Source organism: Phyllostomus hastatus, unplaced genomic scaffold, assembly GCF_019186645.2.
Source record: "Phyllostomus hastatus isolate PE091 unplaced genomic scaffold, TTU_PhHast_1.1 phas_contig_432, whole genome shotgun sequence".
NCBI classification, from domain to species: Eukaryota; Metazoa; Chordata; class Mammalia; order Chiroptera; family Phyllostomidae; genus Phyllostomus; species Phyllostomus hastatus.
The window spans coordinates 4153749-4176721 of record NW_025333880.1 but is presented as its reverse complement, the minus strand read 5'-3'; the positions used below and the strand labels follow the sequence as shown (position 1 = coordinate 4176721).

Genomic DNA, 22973 nt, shown 5'->3' with positions numbered 1-22973 from the left:
AAACTAATAGTTTTAATTAATATGAGATGGTGATTTTTTTCCTCATCCTTTTAATTCAATCGTCTTTGTCCTTCACCCATGTGTTTTTTGATCCTTATAGCATAACAGAAATCTTTCACTTACTGCATAAATAAGGTCTTTTCTTTATTTTTTAAATTGACTATGATTTCTACTCTACATTTCTAAGTGAAGTATAGCTGGCTGGTTATGACCCTTTTATTCTCATGTTTTTGCAAAAATTCAGGATCAACAAATTCCAGGGAGTATAAATAGATTTTAATTGATTTCTGCTGTTTACATATTTATTACAAGGGAAAAATCAGGCATGCTTTTTTGTCATAACCAATAACCTTTAATAAAATCATATCCATCAGTTTTTTGCTTTTAAAAAGCCACCAAAATTGGTGGTTTGGTTTATCATAATTGAGTTTTGGTATTATTGTTATTTGCATATCATTTGAGTAACTGCATTGATTTTTAGGAAAGACTAGCAGAAGAAATTGAAAAGCTGAGATCTGAACTTGACCAATTGAAAATGAGAACTGGCTCTTTAATTGAACCCACAATATCAAGGTAATTAAATTAAAAGCTTATCTGCAATTGACCAATAATCAATATGAGTTTCCTTATGAATAATGTCTCCTCAAATAAAATAAACAAGTACTTCCTATTGCTAGCCATCATTGCCCTATTTTGACTTCTTACCAATTTATTTTATTTTCACTTTTAGTTATACTCAAAAGTAATTCTCTAGTTTAGTTACAATTTTATTTACAATTTTAGTTATACTCAAAAATAATTCTCTTATTTAGAAATCCTTTCTGCAGATGTGCAATAAAAATTGAAATCACTACCTTTCATATTCTGCATTTAATTATATAGATAAAATATGTAATAAGAATCTTAAATGAAGAAATGGAATAATGCATAAGATTACATCTCATTCCAGGAAGAAATGTCAGCCCTTTTCTCTACATATAGAAATGTTTTCAATGCTTATTGTTATTGAAGAAATTTCATTGATTACGAACATTCATATTCAAAGAGCATTTAGCTATTTTGGTAAATAATTGCAAATAAAGAGGTAAAAATAAATTATACTTAAAAACTCAAATAAATTTAGTCACACTCATCTACTTTGATTCAATACCTCATCTTAAATAAAAGAAACAATGAGCCCATTGTTTTTCTCTCTAGATGAACTTCAATAATTCACATATTTTTTTTTGTTTAGAGCCTTTTATTCAAATTTGATAAGAAACCTTAGACGGATTCACTTACTTGATCATTTATTTATTAAGCAATACAATAATATTAGCTATTTGAAACTATTGACCACCACAGATTTCTAGAAGTTCATTTTTCATGATCTTATGCTTATGTGTAGAATATTAGCTCCATAAGGGATAGAATTTTTATCTAGTTAATTACTATAATCTCAGCACCTTAAAAACATCGCAGCATGTAGTCTGCACTCAAAAAACATTGTTGAATGAATATCTGGTAAAGTAGTTTTCAGATGTTCAAATGAAAAAGATCCAAATAAAAAAATTCTAAAGGAGCTTATATTTCTCAGTATAAGTATTGATAAAACATTCAGTATTTTGAGTAATTCTCTCTTCAATTGAATATAAAAACACAATTCTGCAGGCATAAATATATCAATTTTTTTTTACTTTTTTAAAGATTTTATTTATTTATTTTTAGAGAGCAGGGAAGGGAGAGAGAAAGAGAGAGAAAGAAACATCCATGTGTAGTTGCCTCTTGCATGGCCCCTACTGGGGACCTGGCCCAAAACTCGCATGTACCCTGATTGGGAATTGTACCAGCAACTCTTTGGTTCACAGGGCATCACTCAATCCACTGAGCCACACCAGCCAGGGCATATCTAAAAGTTTTAATAGGTAGTTCTTTAATTTAGAAAGTCATGCTTATTTTTAACAAATTTTTATTCTCACATATATCTGAATCAAAATTATTAATTCAGTTTCATGTGTTTACATGGGGATGATGATGATGATGATGAAGGAGAAAAAGAGCTGATAAAATATCCAAGGAGATTCTAAATACATAGAGTGAACATTATTAAATTAACAAATTAAAGATATTTCCATAGGACCAAATATCCATTCTGTTGTCTTTTTGACCTTCAGGCTCAGAAATGCAGAGTTCTAGACATGTTGTCATCATGGGCCACCTAGCAGTGTGACATTTACCCACAATAATAGAACTACACACAAGACAACTTTCCTCGGCTGAAGAAGACTGTAGTAGAAACAACACTACACCAAGCATAATAAGACTGACATTCCTAGGTCTCAGACATACAAGTACTAGCTGTTTGATCTTGGAAAACCCATTTCCATAACAAGATTCTAATTTTGTATATATTTTACATGAAATTGTAACCAAAATGATTACAATTTTAAATGTACATAATATAGCCTTTGACTTCTCTTGTTAGAGAGCTAGCTCACAGAGTTGAGTAAAATAGGTGAGCAGTAACATTTGTAGATGAAGTATAAGTGGCGGGCTCTTCTACAATTGCTGTTGTCTTGGGTCTTTTGTTATTTCAGGATCAGTTAAATACTTTCTACTTGCCAGACATGGCACTAGAGATACAGAGGTGATGGTAATGAAGAGGACTTGTTCCAGATGGAAAATAGAGGAATAATATTTTAATGGAAGGAATATGAGAAACTAGAATAGTATTATATATAGCAATGGGATTTTTAACTGAACCTTTAAGAATGCTAATAATGTAAATGTGTGAAGAGACTATTTTAAAGGTTCAGAAGTGAAAGTGAGTTAGTGAAGCATGAAAGTCAATACAGCTCGATGACCAGATACAGAGAATAACTAGAAGTGAACTGGGAAGTAGGAAGGGCCCAAACTACTGCAGAGGGCCTTTGAGGACATCTTCAAGCAGGTTGTCATTGGGACCAATCTGTGTTTTGTTTCAAGTTTTTATAAATTACCTAGAGTTGAGTGTTAAACAAGAAAACACTACTCCTAGGATGATAAGTTGTAATAGAAAATCAACTCTGATGCTCAAAGAAACACTACCCTAAGTAGCCATAGACAAAAGGAACACAGAATGTTCTGAGGTAGATAGTTTAGAATGTCTTACAATCAATTGCATTAATTTGTTATCTTACCAGATATTTTTAAGTGCTTAATATATACTTAGGAATAACTCCTTGAACATATAATGGAGATGAAAATATATTTGTCTTCTTGAAACTTATACCGTCCCTCTGCCTAATAGTTAAATGCTTAAGATTTGTGCCATTTACAACCATGGCCTTGTTGGTTAGTTTTTATATATGATTAATCAAAAATTTTAAAAAAAACGTTTGATTGATTAAGTCTCATGTTCACTGATCTAAAAACAATCACTGTCATCTCTCTCAGGGGTAATCCCTTAGTTCATTTGCTTTAATGTCCTATTTGGCAAAACCAGGACCTCCATCAGTTAGGTCAGTATCTTCTGCTGTTGTAAACATTGATCTCACTTGACCTCTTTTATTTAATCTGGCCAAATATTTGAAAATGCTTCTTTCACAAAGGGAACTAAGGGTAAGAAAATTCCCTTAGGAACCCCGAATTCAAGAGTAAACACAGCTTTATGTATGTTTGCTACTGATAATAAATCATTTTGTAGGACAGTATGTTGCCACTGATATCATTACTGTAGAAATAAACTGAATTTGCTGTAAATCTCTATATAAATAATGTTCCTGGAAAAACTTTTATCACACTTTACTTTCAGTGTACTTTCTTACCATGCTTATTGAAAAACATGGTGACAATATTTTCCAATCAAAATGTTCCAACTGTTGCATCACTAAGTAGATTTCAAAATTAGATGTGCTTGTCAAAAGACTTTTCTTTAATTTTTTTAATCTATGCCTTCTTATAAGCTAAAAAATTATTTTGACCCTGGCTGGGTTGCTCAGCTGGTCACAACATTGTCTTGTACACTAAAAAATTGCAGGTTGATCCCTGGTCAGGGAACACACATGGGTTGCAGGAGACCATAGCAGGGAGAGGAGGGGAGCAACCGATTGATGTTTCTCTTTCACATCATCTCTTCTCTCCCCCTCCCTCATTCATCTCTCTGTCTAAAATCAATAAATATATCCTCAGGTGAGAATTTAAAAAATTGTTTTGGTGGCATATTCTATTTCATCAAAAATAACTTTATTAAACTTGGGTCAATCTGATTTTAAGCATTTTCTTGATTTTTTTAAATTGAAAAATCGAATGTTGAAAAACAGAGAACTCTGGTACTCCCAAATTTTACACATTATCTTGTTAGATTAATAAGGAATGTTTAAAACAAATACAGTAACAAATAAGATATATTGGGATATCCATTAAACAGTTCAAACTAAGCAGAAGTAATAGAATCTAAGCCTCTGGGTCATGGCTTTCCATGGTAAAATGTTTTATTGTACTACCACAGTTGAAAATAGTAATTAATGAACTGAAGGGCTTTTTGTATTCTACAAAGAGAACATGCACCAAATCTTCAGGAAAGAATCTAAGGCTGGGATTTCTGATGTATCTTCTTAGGAGACTTCAGAGAGTCATGATAATTCATCAGTTTTCTGTCTTAAAGTTCATTTCCTTGAGGGCTAATGTTTTAATGCCAACTAAGAGGTGGACAGTGATTTGAAGGTAAGTTTAATTTTGAAGAGTGGCTATATTTCATATTTTTTCCTTCTCCCAGGACTCATCTGGACACCTCAGCCGAGTTGCGCTATTCAGTTGGCTCCCTGGTGGACAGCCAGTCTGACTACAGAACCACTAAAGTAATAAGAAGACCAAGAAGAGGTCGCATGGGTGTGCGAAGAGATGAGCCCAAGGTTAAATTTTTATTTCAAGTTTTTGAGGGCTTTAAATAAATACACTATTACATTTTGGTTAGAATTTTATCAGTAATACTGAAAAGATTCAAAATGCTAGCATTCTTATTAGTTTCAAGTGTGAAGTATGACATATTTTAAAAACTATGACTTAAATAAAATCCTTACTATATGCCAGATGTTCAACTAAGTATTTCCTATCTATTTATCCACATCACCTTATGAATTGGGTACTATTTTTATACTATTATAATTATATATATGAAAATATTAAAGCTCAGAAATTTTAAGTGTTCAACCACACCAGAGGTCCCTAACCTTTTTGGCACCATGGGCCAGTTTCTTGAAAGAAGACAGGTGGGTTGGGCTGGGGCATGGAGGGCTCAGGGCTCAGGAGGTGATGAGCTTCAAGCTTCCCTCACCCTACTGAGGAATGGGAATGTGGGAGACAGGAGGACAGAAGAGTCAGAGTTCAGGTAAACTTTCCTTGCCCACAGGCTGTGGATGAGGGTCGGGGAGTTAGGTGGCAGCATTCAGACAAGATTTGCTTGCAGCCTGGCTCCTTAACAGGCCCCAGTCCAGACCTGTACATCCTTCAATGAAATAGTAGGCTCAGATCAGAATCTGAGCCTATGTTTCTGTGTTTTCAAATTCCATGCTTTTATCCATTATGCTATTTTGCCAAACAAATGTATTTTGTGGTTTGCTTGGGCACCTAAGTGATGGCATTCTTCTGTTAATTAAAATTAATTAAATATTTTAATTATAATTTCTATTTTAAAAACACTTTGAGGAAAATGTCTGTAAACATTAAAGGTGTTTGTAGAAAACTGTCCACGATCAACTGCAGGACCAACCTTTCATTCACTCAGTAACTTAAAATTTGTAAGCTATGCATGTTCAGTAAGTATATAGTTGCATTTTATAGAGAATATAGTTCCCGTGTGCCCTAAGAATAGTTTGCTCTCCCCAACTACTTTTATGTGTTCAAAGTTCTACATAACCTACTTATACAAATGCTTTGTTTTCTTTTTTTAACACTTTTGTTTCTAATTGTCACCTATGTGTCATGTACAAATTAATCCTTTACAGTAGGCATTCAATACCTGTTGAATATAGATAAATGAAAAAATGAATAAATTAAGTTTATCTCAGTTCTTTTCTCATTTTTATATGAAAATAGATTAGTACTACTTGGTACCAAAACAATTTGTAATACAAAAGCTAATGCAGTTTTTCAAATCTTAAATACTACTCAAGGCAATCTTATATTGTTCCCCCCAAAAGTCATTTTACATCTTCATAAAAATAAAAAAATAATTTTTTGAAATAGAAGAAAACTCTTGGTCCTCCCTTTTACTCCCAAACCTCTCATACCTTGAGATTACAACTTGAAAAACATTGGTCTATTGGTTACTCAAGACTTTCATTAACATGAGTATTTATTATATCAGTTAAAACATAGCCATGTAAATTAGTGTGCCTTGGGCTTAAAAAAATCAATCAGACATTTAAGGGACCAGAGCAGTGGAAATGAAATCAAATAACTTTGCAATATTTCTAAATAATACTTAGTTAGATTTATGTAAATCACCATTGAAAGAATTCTTATGTAATTTGTTGTGTGGTAATATTTGTAGTTTCTACCTTGAATACAAGGTGTAGATAAGACTAATTAGTACAATAAATGGGAATGCTTGAGTACAAGTGGATAGAAAGGGTTAATTTGTAAATAAGGAGAAATGCTGCAAACACAAATGCTTTAAAGTAACTGTTAACTTGACTTGGAGTTGAGCTAGAAACCATGATGTTTATCATTTATTATTTTTATTTCTATGAAAATCTTAATATTTATGCTGACAATACTTTCCATAAAATGAAATGCCAAGGAACTATTTTATTGAACCAATACATTAAAAAGTTAATAATCAGTTCAGTTTTTGCCAAGTAATCATAAAAGCATATGTGCTTTTTCTATTGCTTTTTAGAATATTGCTTTGAAAATAAATAATGTGATAGATAATATAATTGCTCACTTACCATTCAGGTAAAATCTCTAGGAGATCATGAGTGGAACAGGACTCAACAAATTGGCATGCTAAGCAGCCACCCTTTTGAAAGTGACACAGAAATTTCTGATATTGATGATGATGACAGAGAAACGATTTTTAGCTCAATGGACCTCCTCTCTCCAAGTGGTCATTCTGATGCCCAGACTCTAGCCATGATGCTTCAGGAACAATTGGATGCCATCAATAAAGAAATCAGGTGAGTTCAACTATTACTGATAGTTTCAAGGTGTAAGAAGACATTGATACTAAAAATGGGATCAGCAAATCAGAAGAACTGTGACCACCTGGGAGGGTGTTGGAACTGCAGAATTTCATACCTCACCCTGCACCTACTGATGCAGAGTGTGTATTTTCACAGAATTCCCTAGATATCTCTATATCTCCTATACAAAATTAGGATAGTCTTTGAGAGGAACATACATGAAACATACAGAAATGATATGAAGGGAATGTAAAGGAGTGAGGTAAAGATAAAATCTTCTCCAATGAATTTTAAAACATTTTTTTAATTAAAATTTACCATTTAAATGGTATTTGTGGTGATTAGATACATTATTAAGGTACATTTAACACTGTAATAAAGGTACTAACTGGCATACAAATAAATGTGCAGTAGGCTCCTTAAAAGTTTTTAAACACCAGAGTGAAATTAAACTATGAATTATTTGAAACTAGATATGAAAAATGGAACTATCATCACGCAGCATCTAGAAATAGATGGTTTCCAAAGAGAAGATAACATTATAGAATACAATTTGTGCAACTTAGCATTTTAAATATTGAGAAACATTGTCATTATGGTAGCTTAAATTTTAACTTATCTATTTTCTTGAATTCCAATGACATTTGCAGTGTTTTTCTATCATGAATTTGACTAACCTTAGTGAATAACCCTACTGTGTTAGGTAGATTTGTTTCCTTTCAAACATCAGGAACTATTCTTGAGTTGTTATTTCAACCAGTGAGCAGTTTTTACTATTTTGAACAATGCTTTTATTTGTTCTTTCAGCCTGTAGCTTTAATCTGTGGACCTCCTATTTTGATTCAAATTTACCTAGCTCTCCACTATCATCACCGTGTTGCACATTATAATAGTTTCTACTTTCTTTGTAGTATTAGGATTCCCAAGCTAGTCCTAACTAACACTGCAGTCAAAACAGACTTTTAAAAACCGAAATGTATTTGTACACTTTCCCTTTTCAAGCCTTTCAGTTTTTCTTAAGATATAGATCAAGATCCTTTGATGGTCTGCAATGGGTCACCTACGTCAATGTTCTCTTAACCTTCACCTGGCATAGTCCAGGTTCCATTATACATGACCTGCATTCTTTAAATGATCCAAGCTATCCCCTTTGTTGTTGCTGGTGTTTTTCCCTTATGGTACATGAGGTACATATGGTACATTCTCTGCACACTCTTCTGCCCTAACTCTTCACCCACTTTATACTTACTCCCCATGAAGAGCTCCACTATTGCTTCTCCCACCTTTCATTTCACTTCACTGTCTTTTTAGTTCTTTGTCTATATCACTAGAGTGTAAGTCATATAAGAGCTAGAAAGTATATCTGGTTTTACTCACTTTTTTATTTCTAGAACTTAGCATTTTGCTTAATAAATAGAAAGTGCTTTATAAGTATTTGATTCCTGTAAATAGAAAAAATATATAAAACGTTAATTTCGACTGCATAATGCTTTCTGATGCTGTGCAGCTAATGATTGGACTCACTAAATAGATTTCAAATCAAGTATGCACCCTTATGATATTTGTTTTCACCAAAAATATATACACATACCCTCAGTAACAACCCGTATCGTTTCATGGACTCTTAGCTCTCTTGCATTAGGGTAGTAATTCCTAGTAACAATCTTGGCCTAGATTAATTATTGACCCTAACACATTGATATCCAAATAATAAATTCAATATATTGTCTTTTGATATGTAACATTACTGACCCCCATAAGGTAGATTAAAATAGTTGGTAATTGTAAGAAATTAAGAAATACATAAAATTCAAGTACATAGCAACATTTGAAAGAAATGGACACTTTCATATAAACTGTGGTAATATGCTAACACCAACCAGAATTTATCACGTTAAGATTTTTCTTCTTTTGTAAATTAATTATTTTTTAAAATTTTCACATATATCTTACTGATTACATTATTATAGTTGTTCCAATTTTCCCCCCTTTGCCCCTCTACCCTGTACCTCCCATTCTGTCCGGCAACCCCCCCACCCTTAGTTCATGTCTAAGATCATGCATATAAGTTCTTTGGCAATTCCAATTCCTTTCTGTTCTTAAGATTCCCCTGTCTATTCTGTACCTACAAGTTTGTACTTCCTAATCCCTGTACCTTGTTCCCAATCTCACCCTTCCCTCTCCTAATGGATAACCTTCCAAATGATCTCCACATTTATCTTTCTGTTTCTGTTATGCTTGTTTTTTCAGTTTGTTGTTTAGGTTCAGTTGTCAATAGTTGTGAATTTGTTGCCATTTTAATGTTCATAGTTTTGACCTTCTTTTTCTTAAATAAGTCCCTTTAACTTTATATAATAATGGTTTGGTGATGATGAACTCCTTTAGCTTTACTTTCTCTGGGAAGCACTTTGTCTGCCCTTCTATTCCAAATGATAGCTTTGCTGGGTAGAGTAATATAGGTTGTAAGTCCTGCTTTTCAACACTTTGAACAATTCCTACCAGTCCCTTCCTGACTACAAATTTTCTTTTGAGAAATCAGCTGACAGTCTTATGGGAACTTCTTTGTAGGTAACTTGCTACAAAGCTACTTTTCTCTTGCTGCTTTTAAGATTCTTTATCTTTAACTTTTGGCATTTTAACTATGATGAGTAGTCTTCTTTGTGTCCATCTTGTTTGGGACTCTGTGCTTCCTGGACTTATATGTCTATTTCTTTCACCAAATTATGGATGTTTTCTTTTATTATTTTTTCAAATAAGTTTTCAATTTCTTGTTCCTTCTCTTCTTCTCTGGTACCCCTATGATTCAAATGTTAGTACATTTGAAGTTGTCCTAGAGGTTCCTTAACCTATTCTTGTTTTTTTTTATTCCTTTTTCTTCTTGCTGTTCTGATTGAATGTTTTTTCTTCCTTATTTTCCAATTTACTGACTTGATTTGGTTCTAATTCATCCACTCCACTATTGATTCCCTATAAATTGTTCTTTATTTCAGTTAGTGTCCCATTCAGTTCTCACTGGATCCTTTTTATGCTGTTGAATTACCCATTTGAGCCTCCTACTAACTAGTGCTTATCTCCATTTTGTTTTGTTCTTTTTCTGGAATTTTGTTCTGTTCTTTCATTTGGGCCATATTTTGGCAACCTCCCTATATTAGGTAGAGCTGCTTTGACTCCCTGTTTCAGTAGCATGGCATATTATGGGAAAGTACATGGTAAGTTGGATGGGGCAGATCCTTAGGTAATAGCCATGGCTGAGCAATCCATGTGATCCAGATTACTGGAACCTCAGACATGGTGTTGCCATTCTGTGGCTCTGTGTGGGGGAGGGCTCAGAAAAGGGACAATGGCCACTGCCTGGCCTCTGGAGCTTTGTCCAAGAGGAACCTGCCCTCTGATACTAGCCCTGAGCCGGACACTTTGATTTCTCCCCATATTTCACTGGTGCCCTCCAAGGTGCTGCCCGGGTGCTAGAGCCCAGAGGGAGTGAGTCCACTCCTGAGGTATCCCTCCCAATTTTTATCCACCACACATGGATGTGGAACTACCTGTTCCACACTCCACATTTCATGTCACCATATCTGTGCATCTCTGCATCTCCCCCACTCCTATTCATATGGATCAATGTGACTTCTTCAATTGCTTGGTTGTCAGACTTCCATACTGCCCGTATTTTCTGATGATTCTGGGTGATAGTTGTTTTGTAGTTAAGTTGTAATTTTTGCTGTGGTTGTACAAGGAGGCAAGCCATGTTTACTTATACCTCCATCTTGACTTGAAGTCCCTGAAAAATATGTTTTTTTTTAATTCCTCTCCTCTGGCATCTCACAGTTCACTGATTCTCTTACAGGGAAATATCAGATACTTCAAACTCATTTGTCACTGCAACTTTCAATGATCTGTTCATCTATAGTTAGCTACAATTTGCCTAATTTACTTTTGTAGTTTTATTTTTTTAGCCTTTATGATTTCTGTGGGGATCCCTCCCCAACACACTGGGGCATCCTAAAAGAACTCTATTTTGTTGTTATTTTCTTTGCTTTCCACATATATATGAGGATTGAAAAAATCAATGGACTACTATTTATTTTTTTTCCAAATAAATTGAGCATCTAGGTAACATTGGATTTCCTTTTGGATTAATGTTTGATTGACCTCTTGCCTGACTTGTTCCTCTAGGTTTACATCTTATACAATTAATAGAATATTAGAGTGAATAACTACAAATCCTTTGTACAAAAGAGCTATGTTGCCAGATTTTTCTGGAATAATTTTCTACCAATCATTTTAAGTGTACAAAAAATTCTTTTGAAGAAGAGAAAGTTTTTCCATTGGCATATGTTTAAAGCATTAATGATGCTATACTCTGATACTTGATAAAGCCTTCCTTTGGGAATCTGATCTTTGCTCAAGTTAAAATGCATCCATGAAATAAACTTCAAAATAACAGACTATAAGTACTTTGTGTAAGTAAAAACTTATAATTAAGATTAGGTGTGCTTCTAAATATTTTTATTGACTTTATTTTTTTAGAATAGTTCAGGATTCGCAGCCAATTTCATTGAGGGATTCCCATACACCACCTGATCCTATACATGTGTATCTTCTCCCATAATCAACATCCTCCACCACAGTCGTGTGTTTGTTATAGCTGGTGAACCTGGATTAGCACTTTATAATCACCCAAAATCCATAGTTTACATTATTATTTACTCTTGGTGTTGTACATTCTATGCATTTGGAAGAATGCATAATGTCATCTAGCAATATGGTATCAAACAGTATTTTCACTGCCCTAAAAATCTGTTGTGCTCTGTCTATTCATTTTCTTCCCATCTCAACCCCTGGCAACCACTGACCTTTTTACTGCCTCAATAGGTTTGCTTTTTCTAAAGTGCCATAGTTATAATCAGATAATATGTAGCCTTTTTAGATTGGCTTCTTTTATTTAGTCAATGCATTTAATGTTCGCCCATATCTTCTCATAGCTTGATAGCTCACTTTTTTTAGTGTTGAATAATATTCCAGTTTATTTATCCATTTTCCTACTGAAGGGTATCCTGGTTGCTTTAGTTTTGGCAATTTTAAATAAAGCTGCTAGAAACATCCATGTGCAGGTTTTTGTATGTACATAAATTTTGAGCTCTTTTGAGTAAACACCAAGGAACATGATCACTAGATCATATGGTAAGTGTATGTGTAATTTTGTAAGAAACTGCCAAACTGTCTTCCAAAATAAATACAAAAAGTGCCCTGGCTGGTGTGGCTATGTGGATTGAGTGCTGGCCTGCAAACCAAAAGGTCACTGGTTTGATTCCCAGTTGGGGCACATGCATGGGTTGCAGGCCAACTCCTCAGTAGGGAGCACTCAAGAGGCAACCACACATTGATATTTCTCTCCCTCTCTTTCTCCTTCCCATCCCCTCTTTCTAAAAATAAATAAATGAAATCTTAAAAGAAAAAAAACAAAATAAATATAAAAAGACAGCTGTGCAGTGATCATGACCTGAGGTTAAGGAGTATATGCCCTCAGAGTCCCCAACAAGCCATTTGTAGTTAAGGAAATATGTCAGTAGGTTCCTGTCCTTCTTTTTTCAAACAAACTATTCTGATACACAGTTTCATTATAATATGTAAAATATGTATAGATTCAACTTAAACAGGGACTTTATGCAACCCAGCTAAAGCTCTATTTCTGTCTTTGAATACTTAATAGTGATATATACACATTCTTGTAGCTTGTTTCTATTTAAAGAAAAAGAGAAATAGTTAGTGCTTTTTTCTCAAAAAATTTTGTAGTAAACGTTTAATTTTTTATTATCTATATCCATCATCTATTTTCCCACACTATGAAATTGTGTAGTGCTTATTTAAAGAAGACATGACTAAATAGGTATTAATGTGTTAAAAAAATTCAGATTGATTTATTTATTGAGGTTTTTATCAGTTACACTTTGTTATTGAGTCAGAGGTAAGATTCAATAACTTTGTTCAATAACTCTCATTTATCATCCTCTGAGTTCAAGTGTAAGTTCAGGATTAATAGCAAAAATTAATTAGGCAGGTAAGGGGTTTTTGTATGTTATAGTATAGAAAAGGATCAAGCTAAAAGTGGAGAGGAATCATGTATTACTTGGAAAGAGGGATTTTCTAAGTTTCAGGTAGGAAGTCCCTGGAATTTATTGATAGTTATATTTCCTAGAGGAAAAAAAGGTTAAAATACCAAGTTTGTTATAATGTTCACAGAGAAGTTTTTATTGACTTATTAGTATTACTGGACCATATAATGTATCAAAATTAAACTATCTTTCAGGCTAATTCAGGAAGAAAAAGAATCTACTGAGTTACGTGCTGAAGAAATTGAGAACAGAGTAGCAAGTGTGAGCCTGGAAGGCCTGAATTTAGCGAGAGTCCACCCAGGTACTTCCATCACTGCCTCGGTTACAGCTTCTTCACTGGCTAGTTCATCTCCCCCCAGTGGACACTCGACGCCAAAGCTCACCCCACGAAGTCCTGCCAGGGAAATGGATCGGATGGGAGTCATGACACTGGTAAGATGATGAGTCCAGAGATACTTTACCGCCACTTGGGTTAAGGATACATTGTTGACATTGATCGGGTGTTTATTCCAGACAAAGGGCTTTCGCTGTGTTTCATTGTTCCTTTTTTCTTCATTTCACCACAACCCTATGTGGTAGGTACAGATAGTAATTCCATTACCAGATGAAGAGATGTAACCTGCATAGGTGCAATTTTTCCAAGGTCATATGGTAAGTAAATGGAAGAGTAGGAATCTAAATAGTTTATCAGAAACAGGAGTGACTCAAATCATTAAGTACATTTTGATATCTTGTTGAATTAAATTGGGACTTCTTTAACATAATAAATAACAAAAATTATTCTATAATTGCTTCAGTACACCAATGTAAAACATTAAAATTTTATGTATGCATACTACAAAATAATTTAACAAGAAGAAACAGAGGCAATAGCAGCAATTTCCTCATTGCATTTTGATTGTCAAAGATTTTAACCTTTATTATTTAATTCTTTATTTCATTTAGCTTTGTATTTGGAATTAAACATTGAAAGCATTAACTGGTAGGGATCTAAGTGCCCCTTGCTAAAAATAATACAGGAAACCTCTGGAAAATCAGGTTGTAATAACTACTTAATGCCATGATGTTTGGACATTTAATTCTCATGTTAACATTCAGAATTCTGAGGACATTACATCAATAGAGAGCAAGGTAATGAGGCTTTGAGAGTGTGAGTGAATTGCCCATGTCCAAAACAGCTCATAGGCAGAGCTAGATTTTTCCTCAAATTTGCTAACTCAAAAGCACATACGATACTGTCTTTCTGTTCTGATTACATGGAAATATGTTGAATTGACAATAATAATGAAGATTTAAATATTCTAGACTATTTGTAGAGGTAAAATTCTGTTTTTATAATGAATATTAAAACTGTATTATTAAAACAATAAAATTTTCTATTTAAAATGAAAGCATTTGGGGATTATGTTTAATTAAAATGTAAATAGATAAAATAATAGTTGAAACACTGTAAATTCTAGCATGAACATGACAACTGGAGGATAAATTAATAATACTACAGAAAAATATGAAGTGTATATTATATTTCCAGTGAGAAGGTTGTAAAGCTTCTATAAAAGTTCACAATGTCTGTGTGTGTGTGATATCTGAACAAAAAGTTTAATTCACTTTCCAAATGATTTTAAAATAAATGTTATAATAATTTGTGATATGGCTAACAAATTATACATACACACACACACACACACAGATATATATATCCTGCTCATATATATGTGTGTGTGCTCTTGCCTTAGAGGAAAACTACCTTATAAATAATAATTATCTTAGGTTTTTATTTTATCTTCACAAAATTTCTCTTATGCTTATAAGCTTACGTATCTCTTTCTTTGACTATGAATTGAGAACTGAAACAGAAACTATTTACATGGAAATGACATTTCCCACAGCAAACTTTACAGTAATGGGACTTCTATGCAATAAAGTCTATCTAAGAGAAGTGGTGAAATTTTTAAAAAATTATCTCCTTAAGCTGTTAAGCCAGTGAGTCCTCTAGTCTCTGCTAATTTCTAGGCTTGATGTTAAAAATGTTTTTAAAATAAACAGCACAGGCAATGGTCAATCAGAAAAATTAATCAAATTTGACCCCACTTGATAGAGCACAAAATTTTAGCCATTGTACTAAGATATACTAAGGCAATAACTGAGCTATGTTATGATCTTACTTTAGAAATCTAGAAACCATCCATTTGATCTTATTAACTAAAATGATATTATCTTTGGCTCAGTTTCTACATATTTAATATGTGCTACATATACTGATCACCTACTTTTTACTAAAGCAAAGTAAGAATCTTCATCCACAGAGTAGTTTTGTCAGCATTCAAGGCAAGGGAACTTCGTTCTTTCTGTACTACTATTAGTTCCTTCCATTTTTACAGTAGTAGTGTTTTTGAACCTGCAAGTATTTTCATAAACATTATCATCATAAACCTTGACAAGGTTATTATTTTATATTAGTAAAATGAAACATGTATAATATTTAGATGTGATGTTTTTGTGTGTGACAAGGACACCAGTGCTTCCATGCATTGCCTTGAGTCATAAATGAATCAGTGGTAAGTGAACATTATTGCTCTATAATGAGTCCTTAAAATATTTATAACATTCTCTGAGGGTTAAAAAGTGTTTAAAATGAAGTACTAATCACCTAAAGAAATTTTGTCCTCAAATTCACTATTGCTATAGTGAAACAGGTAGATTTACTTTTACATTAAAACATGTTGGAAGAAAAATAATTTTGTTGGGTATAATTCATGTTTGAATATTCAAAGAACATTAGAAATCTGGGGGACAGAAACTACGTATTGTAAAGACATTGTTGTTGAGTTGTATATGTTCATATGCTTTAAAATTTTTTTTTGGTTTATTTACTTTTACTAGTTGTATTCACTGCTACCTCACCACAAATACATAAGCTTAAATAACGTTTTAGCAATATCTAGTTAGAATACTGGATGAACTAGAATACTAGAAAATCAACCCATTTTCTGGTAGCAACAAAAATGTAAAGTATAATGAGATTTTAACAAAAATTGTTTTTAAAATATTTTTCTTATTTACATAAGAAAAATAAGTAAAGACATTAAGTGAATAATGTTCACATGGAATCATAAAGAATTGACTTTGTAAAAAAATTATGTAAGAGTATTGACAAAAAAATGGCAGTCTGAGAATCATGTCATACTGGGGGCACAGATTTTGATACTTGGGAATAGGGGATTTGTTAGAATCCAGGAAGATCAAGATCCCTCAACAAAAACATGTGCCCAAAGGAGGCCCAAGGCTCTGCAGAAATGGGGAACAGATGAGGAATTAGTTCCATGTTTGTTTCTGGCCAGCCCACTGCATGTGTGCTTTCTATTCCCTGGGGCCTCACACTTCACATCTCATGCATGTAGACATGGCTCCTTCGTGGCCACATAACCCCCCCCAACACACCGTTGAGGAAGTTCCCTCTCTAAAGTAACGCCCTAGAGGAGTGTTTTTATCATGATTCACAAATGAATATGAGCACAATTTATTTAGAAAAAAACAAAATGTAAAGAAGAAAACCAAGTTATAGATACTATTTAAATTTGTACAATAGTGAAATGACAGTCATTAACTAGTTCTGTTTTATGTTGCTTTCATCACTGCCAATCGCAGCCCAGTGATCTACGGAAGCACCGGAGAAAGGTACTGTAAATGACTTTCATATGATTACTAGTTGAATACTGTTTTTTCCTATGAGAGCTTTAAAATTATATTCTGCCTAGTTGAAATATTTTATTAACCTAAAAATGAAATATTAGAAGCATTTAAGTTTTATTGAATTATTTAAATATGATCATCAGAGCAAACTACTTAATGACAAAAAATTTTGATGCACAGGGACTAAGTATTTTGATTTTCTACACAACATTTACAGTGCTGTTGTTGATACAAAGACTTAGATGACTTACTCTCTATACTAAAGTAATGCTGCCTGTTTTAAAATGTAGGTTTCACCACTATTCACTTAGAGGGAGGCCAACAGATCAGGAGACAGCTGCAGTGAAAAGATAACCAGTTAAATTTCCCAGGAGGACTGGGCTCCCCACACTCTGCAGGGCCATAGGGAAGCCAGTGTGTGTGAGGAGACAGAGAGAGTGAGGGGAAAGCATGGGCAGATTTTATCATAGTTTCTGAGGGAAAGACAAGGAAGGCAAGGTAAGTAAAATTAGGATTGGCTGTTTTGAATAATTTTAGTGGGTTCTAGGTTTTAGGAACTCTCTCTAATAACTGGCCCAGGGTGATTAAGGCAGAAGAATATTGCCTCCTGGAGTATAAGAGCCAGGTAGACAAGATGGCATGGGATAGAGATCCTGACTAATTGGTATTCATGTAGAAGACACACTCTGGGGAAGTGGTCTGCTTTCCACAGGAATTAGCTGGCTCTGGAACAGCAGTCTCTCCTGCCAGAGCATCAAAAATATAGAAAATATGAAAACAGAGTTAATATACTGCTTTCCTGTTCAGAATGAACAGGACATCAAGAGCATAAATATTAAATACACGAAATGAGATGGACTTCAGTCCTGGGAACATAGGAATATAAGAAAGACTTCAGTGAAAGACTTCAGCGAGTAGATTTTCAGTGAATATAAGAAAGAAAAAGTCACAAAGAAAGATCCTGTTCAGAAATTCAGCCCCAAGTAATTCAGAGAATGACATGATTGATTGGTAAGAAAGGTAGGTTATGGAAGACCACAAACTAAAAATTGTTGCATATCAGACTAAGGAGTTACATGCATAATTCCATTTACACTTCAAAGGAAAACATTAAGATAAGTATCCTGGCTTCCATTTTACTGAGGAGGAAATGTATTTTCTCAACAGGTAAGGAATTAGCATAAATAAGAGAAACAAGTTCAAATCCATCTCTGATTCCAAAGTCATCGTCTTCAATTTTGTTAATATAGTGTGAGCTCTCAGCATTGTTCAGGGGAACAGTTTGTGTATAGTTTTCTTAAAAGCTGATATTTAAAAAGTTGGCATAGTTTAACTATCAGAGCAAAGAGAGAAAGGTATTGTAAGAGGGTGTTTCAGGAAAAAAATCTGGAAACAAAAATCACCATGCTTAGCAGAAACAATCATGGAAAACAATCACAGTCAGATCATGACCTGTGAAAACATAAGCACCCATTAGGAAGAGTATGGAAGCACACTTTATGAGTTTAAAAGGGATGCAAGTTTAGAAACAGTTTTCCATGGCATTGATGCCATGCTGAAAACAATTCTAGAAAATGATTATTTTAGTGGCATTATGCTAGTTGAAATGGAAAGAGAAAATTCTATTAAGATACTTGCCTGAACTGTTAAGAATAATCTAGGCTTGTATAACAAGAGCACAAGCAGATATTTTTATTAAGTTTCTCCAATGAATGAAGCCTCTTTCATATATAAACACATTTAAGCATAATACCTTACAGTAGAAACAAACAAGACATTGTGTAGACATAAAATGAGAACACAGCTTTAAAAATTTTGCTCTAGCCAATCTTGGAACTTCTTCTGAACTTCTGCAACTACTTCAAGCTGTGATTTTCCACAGTTTTTCTCTCATTTTGCACACACACACACATACACAATGATGCTATGCATAAATTATAAACATCACTGTGAAAATATATTTTTAGAATTAGCTTTAATTGTTGAAAGGTCTTATTTTAATACAGCTATATCTCTCTATCTTTTGCAAAATTTATGCTATCCAGAATTGTCCTGGATTCTGAAATAATTGTTCTTTAAGGATATCCCTTGTTTCACTTTCTTAAGGTTCTCTGTGTGCCTTTATTAATTTTCACATGACAGGTAGTGAAATAAAATAGTTTGCAAGAATTATGTTCTTACCTTTTATTATTGTGATTTTTAAAAGTTTTTTATATGCTCATATATAAACTGCAACTCATTTTTAAACACCTGAAATATATTTCTTTAGCTTGGTTAATTTAAAACGTAAACTTTCTCTAATAAAGTTATAGATTGACAGCTTGTCTTCTCACTTCAAAATTCCCCTACTTAAAAGATGTCTGTTTTATGATAACCTGCCTATGCATTTTCTTAGTAAATTTGCTGCAACTTTTTAAAAGCATTTATACTCTGGTATATTAAAACAGATTTCAAAATAGCTTTTTCACGGTCCCTGCATAGTGATCTATGTTATTTATTTACTCCTAAACATTTTTTGTAGTTGGACCTTGTTTACCTTAACTGGAGTGTCTTCACTTTTAAAGACTTATTAAACTCACATTCTTTAATAATGTGACTTTGTATATGTAAAACCTATATGCCCCAAGTTTTTTTTGTTTGTTTTTGTATTAGATTTACTCAGATAGCCTTGTTTTGATGATTCTCCATGTTTACTAATTTCAGTTGAAATTTGAAAGAGTTCATCTGAATGTATTGTTTTTACTTCTAGATTGCTGTGGTCGAAGAGGATGGTCGGGAAGATAAAGCCACAATTAAATGTGAAACTTCCCCTCCCCCTACCCCCAGAGCCATCCGGATGACTCACACCCTCCCTTCTTCCTACCACAATGAGGCCAGAAGGTAGGCTCTCCTAGCACACTGTGCAATGCATGCTCTCCACAGGAAAATGTTCTTCTTCCTTTCAGTGCGGTCAAGTGGACTGTTTAAAATTTTATATAAAAAATTTTAGTTCAACTTGTGAAAATATAAAAAACATACTACTTGTGAAAAAAGTAAATTTTCATTTTGAGATCCAATTTTTAGTTTCAAAATTAACATCATATTTGTGGTCTTGTTGCCAGCCATAGTTATAGGAATAGCTCTTCTATTTTTGGTGTATATTTTCTATAAAGGGAATCAGGCTAGAGGAAGAACTTACTAGGAATAACAAAAAAAACTAGAAGAATTCTAAGATGTAGGGGCAGAAATCTTTTGCCATCTTCCCTTTTAGAGTTTTTGACTGGTCTAATTAAATTGAAATAAGACACATTAACAGAAGAAACACATGTTTTATTTATATGGGAGCCTCAGAAAATTGTGAGGCTCCCTGGCAGCCAGGCTTATGGTGAGGCTTATATACTCTCCTGTGCTAAGGGAAGGGGTTAAGGATGGGGAGCTTCCCAGGGAAGGAAGATAATTCATAGAGAAATGAGAAGATTATCTGTTTGGTAGATAGATGCTGGCCATGCCTACAGATAAGTCCTTCTGATATAAAAATGTCCCTCTCTTAATAGCTCTCTTCCTCATACGGGTCCCTGTCTAACTTCTTTTAGGCATTTAAGAGGCAGGTGCGGGGAATAAAAAGCTTCTCCTGAGAGTGCTAGACTTAGACTCTCTTCAACTTAAAATAATTCACATGCCAAAGTGGCATAGGCTGAGGTCGTGTATTCTTCTTCCCTCCAAGAACAAGATTGTAAATTTGGCTTGTAGTGTAAGAGTAATTAAGGTTAGAAAAGTCCTTATTGTGCCTCATTTACTTTTGTCTGACTGGTAGGTAAGCTATCTTTTGGGTGCTGCTGCTTCTTGGGCAGAAAGTTCTTAGAAAGGAAAAAAAAAGTACACTTACAAAATCTCAAAGAACAAGGATAAAGTTAGATTGAGAAATATCCCATCTGTCATAGTGACTCTTCATATTGTAACTGTGCAGCATGGGGTTCAGACGCTTGTCACCCTTAATTCACATGACCCAAAGATTTGTGTTGAAGGAAACAGATATTTATTCACTAGGTTCTAACCTTGCAGGGGCTAAAGCATTCCTGCTCTGAGCTCTTCTCTCCCACGAGACCCAGAACTTCTTTTGCTCCCCAAAAGACTACAAGCCAAAACCATACCCAGAAGTTCCCCATTTCCCAGTCATGCAAACACATCTCCATCATCTCTGGAGTGTGCACTCGTGGGTTTCAGAGTCGCCATCCTCTTGCAACAGCTCTTTCCTTCAAGGTCTGGGATGCGCTGTTCTCAGTCTCCTTGTAAGCAGACCAGGATCCATGTGCCTTGCTGTGCTGGATCATAGTGTTTCAGAGGCTAGAGCCCAGGGAGGCACACATCCTGGTTTGGAACCCTACCTCCAGGAGCAGCAGGCTTCCAACCATGTGGGGCCTAAACTCCTGGGGGACTCGGCATCTGTCTGGTCCCATGAGCTCTCCTAACCATGTGAGGAGCAAGGGCCAGAGACCCAGAGCATCCAAGTGCCAAAGCAAGACAGCCCTGAATGAAGAGCTTGCCTCCAGTGCCAAAAGCCCAGAGAGAGCCAGGAAGAACCTGTACCAAGCTCCAGAGCAAAAGGGAGAGCCTCACTTCTCCATTCCTTTGCTTTAAAAAAGACCCTCCTAATATCCCACACATGCAGGAAGCCAGTGGAAGTGTCCAGCTTTTCAACCAATGGCCATTTTGTCTTTGCCCCTCTTCCCATGCATGGCCAGAAGTCTCCAGTCACCCTGGGTGGGGCAATCAGCTCCCACAGTGCTGATCACCTTTGTCATGAACAAGTAGCCTCAAAGCTTGGGCTACCAAACCCCAACTCTGTTTTTGATCCTGCCCACTCTCTGCCCCTCCTCCTGCCAACTGCATTGTGTTAATACTAGCCTCTGGCCTATGGCCATTCCCCTTTTTCAGGCAGCCCCTCCCTTTGCAGAAGACAGACTTCTCTATTCTGCTACCTCATCACTCTTTCCACGCCCATGCATTTCCTACCAAGGGGGGAGTAGTCTCTGTGCTGGATTTGGGGGGACCTCTGGACCTAATGTCTCACTTGTTCTCTGAGGGTCTTAGGTCTGACCTATCTCATTAAAATACTGTGCTTTCCATCTACCTAAAAGAATTGCAAGCAGATCTCTAATAATTAATGACATAAATAAATCTAAGCATGTAATTTAATTTTAAATGCATGTCCTTTTACTGTCATCAATTGCAGCATCTCTAGACACATAATTGATATAACTGAACATAATAACCATGATTAACACTTTAAATAAGAACCTGTCTTCTAAAAAGTATGTGTTTTACAACAAATATTTTTGAAAACAGAGCTTTCTGTTCTGGCAAGCACTTTTCACTTTGTTTATTTTTAATTTCTAATGTGGGAAAAAAAATAATTACTCCAGCTACAAAATATATGTTTCCTTCACTGTCTCAAAAAAAGAGTGAATTATATTGTAACATGAAAAGTGATAGCTTTTGGAGTTTACAAAATGTGACCTCAAATTAATTAGGAAAAGTAAGCAATGAATTTAAATAATTCATTATGGTGTTGTTGGTTTAATAGTTGTAGAAAAAAAGAATGATGGCAATATCTCCTGAACCTTTCCTATTAATATACTGTCAGATACATTGGCCAGGAATGACCCTATACCAACTGCTTGAAAGTTATTTCAGCTTATCAAGAATACCTGAAGAAAAAGTGTACGGTGATCACTAGTGCATGCAATTTGTCATTTCTAAGTCCCAACTAGTTGATTTTCAATGGAGTGAATTAGGTTCCAAAACTGAGAGAAAGATGGCTTGATGAAAATTCAGTGAAACCATGGGCTAGACTTCATTATTAGTTATATCTAAATTTCTTATCATAGGTCATTCATTATGTTTAAGATTTTAAAAGCACTCCAGGAAAGAAATAAATAAAAGGTCAAGTGCTAAATAACAGAAGATAATTTAACATGTAGTTAATAAGCCCACTTATGTTGCTTGCTTAGTTTGAGGTTGTGTAGAAAATAAAGAAAAAAAA

General features: G+C 34.4%; 1 protein-coding gene across 19 annotated transcripts in view; it reads left to right on the top strand.

Annotated features, from left to right (window-relative positions):
• Window positions 1-22973, top strand: part of PPFIA2 (PTPRF interacting protein alpha 2) — a 465199-nt gene that overhangs the window by 368471 nt on the left and 73755 nt on the right. For all 19 annotated transcript variants that reach the window (XM_045845003.1, XM_045845002.1, XM_045844994.1 and 16 more), the window contains 6 exons: window positions 482-573; window positions 4736-4871; window positions 6919-7139; window positions 13453-13690; window positions 16907-16936; window positions 19701-19831. In XM_045845003.1, coding sequence (XP_045700959.1) covers window positions 482-573; window positions 4736-4871; window positions 6919-7139; window positions 13453-13690; window positions 16907-16936; window positions 19701-19831 — 848 coding nt within the window. The remainder of the gene's footprint in view (window positions 1-481; window positions 574-4735; window positions 4872-6918; window positions 7140-13452; window positions 13691-16906; window positions 16937-19700; window positions 19832-22973) is intronic.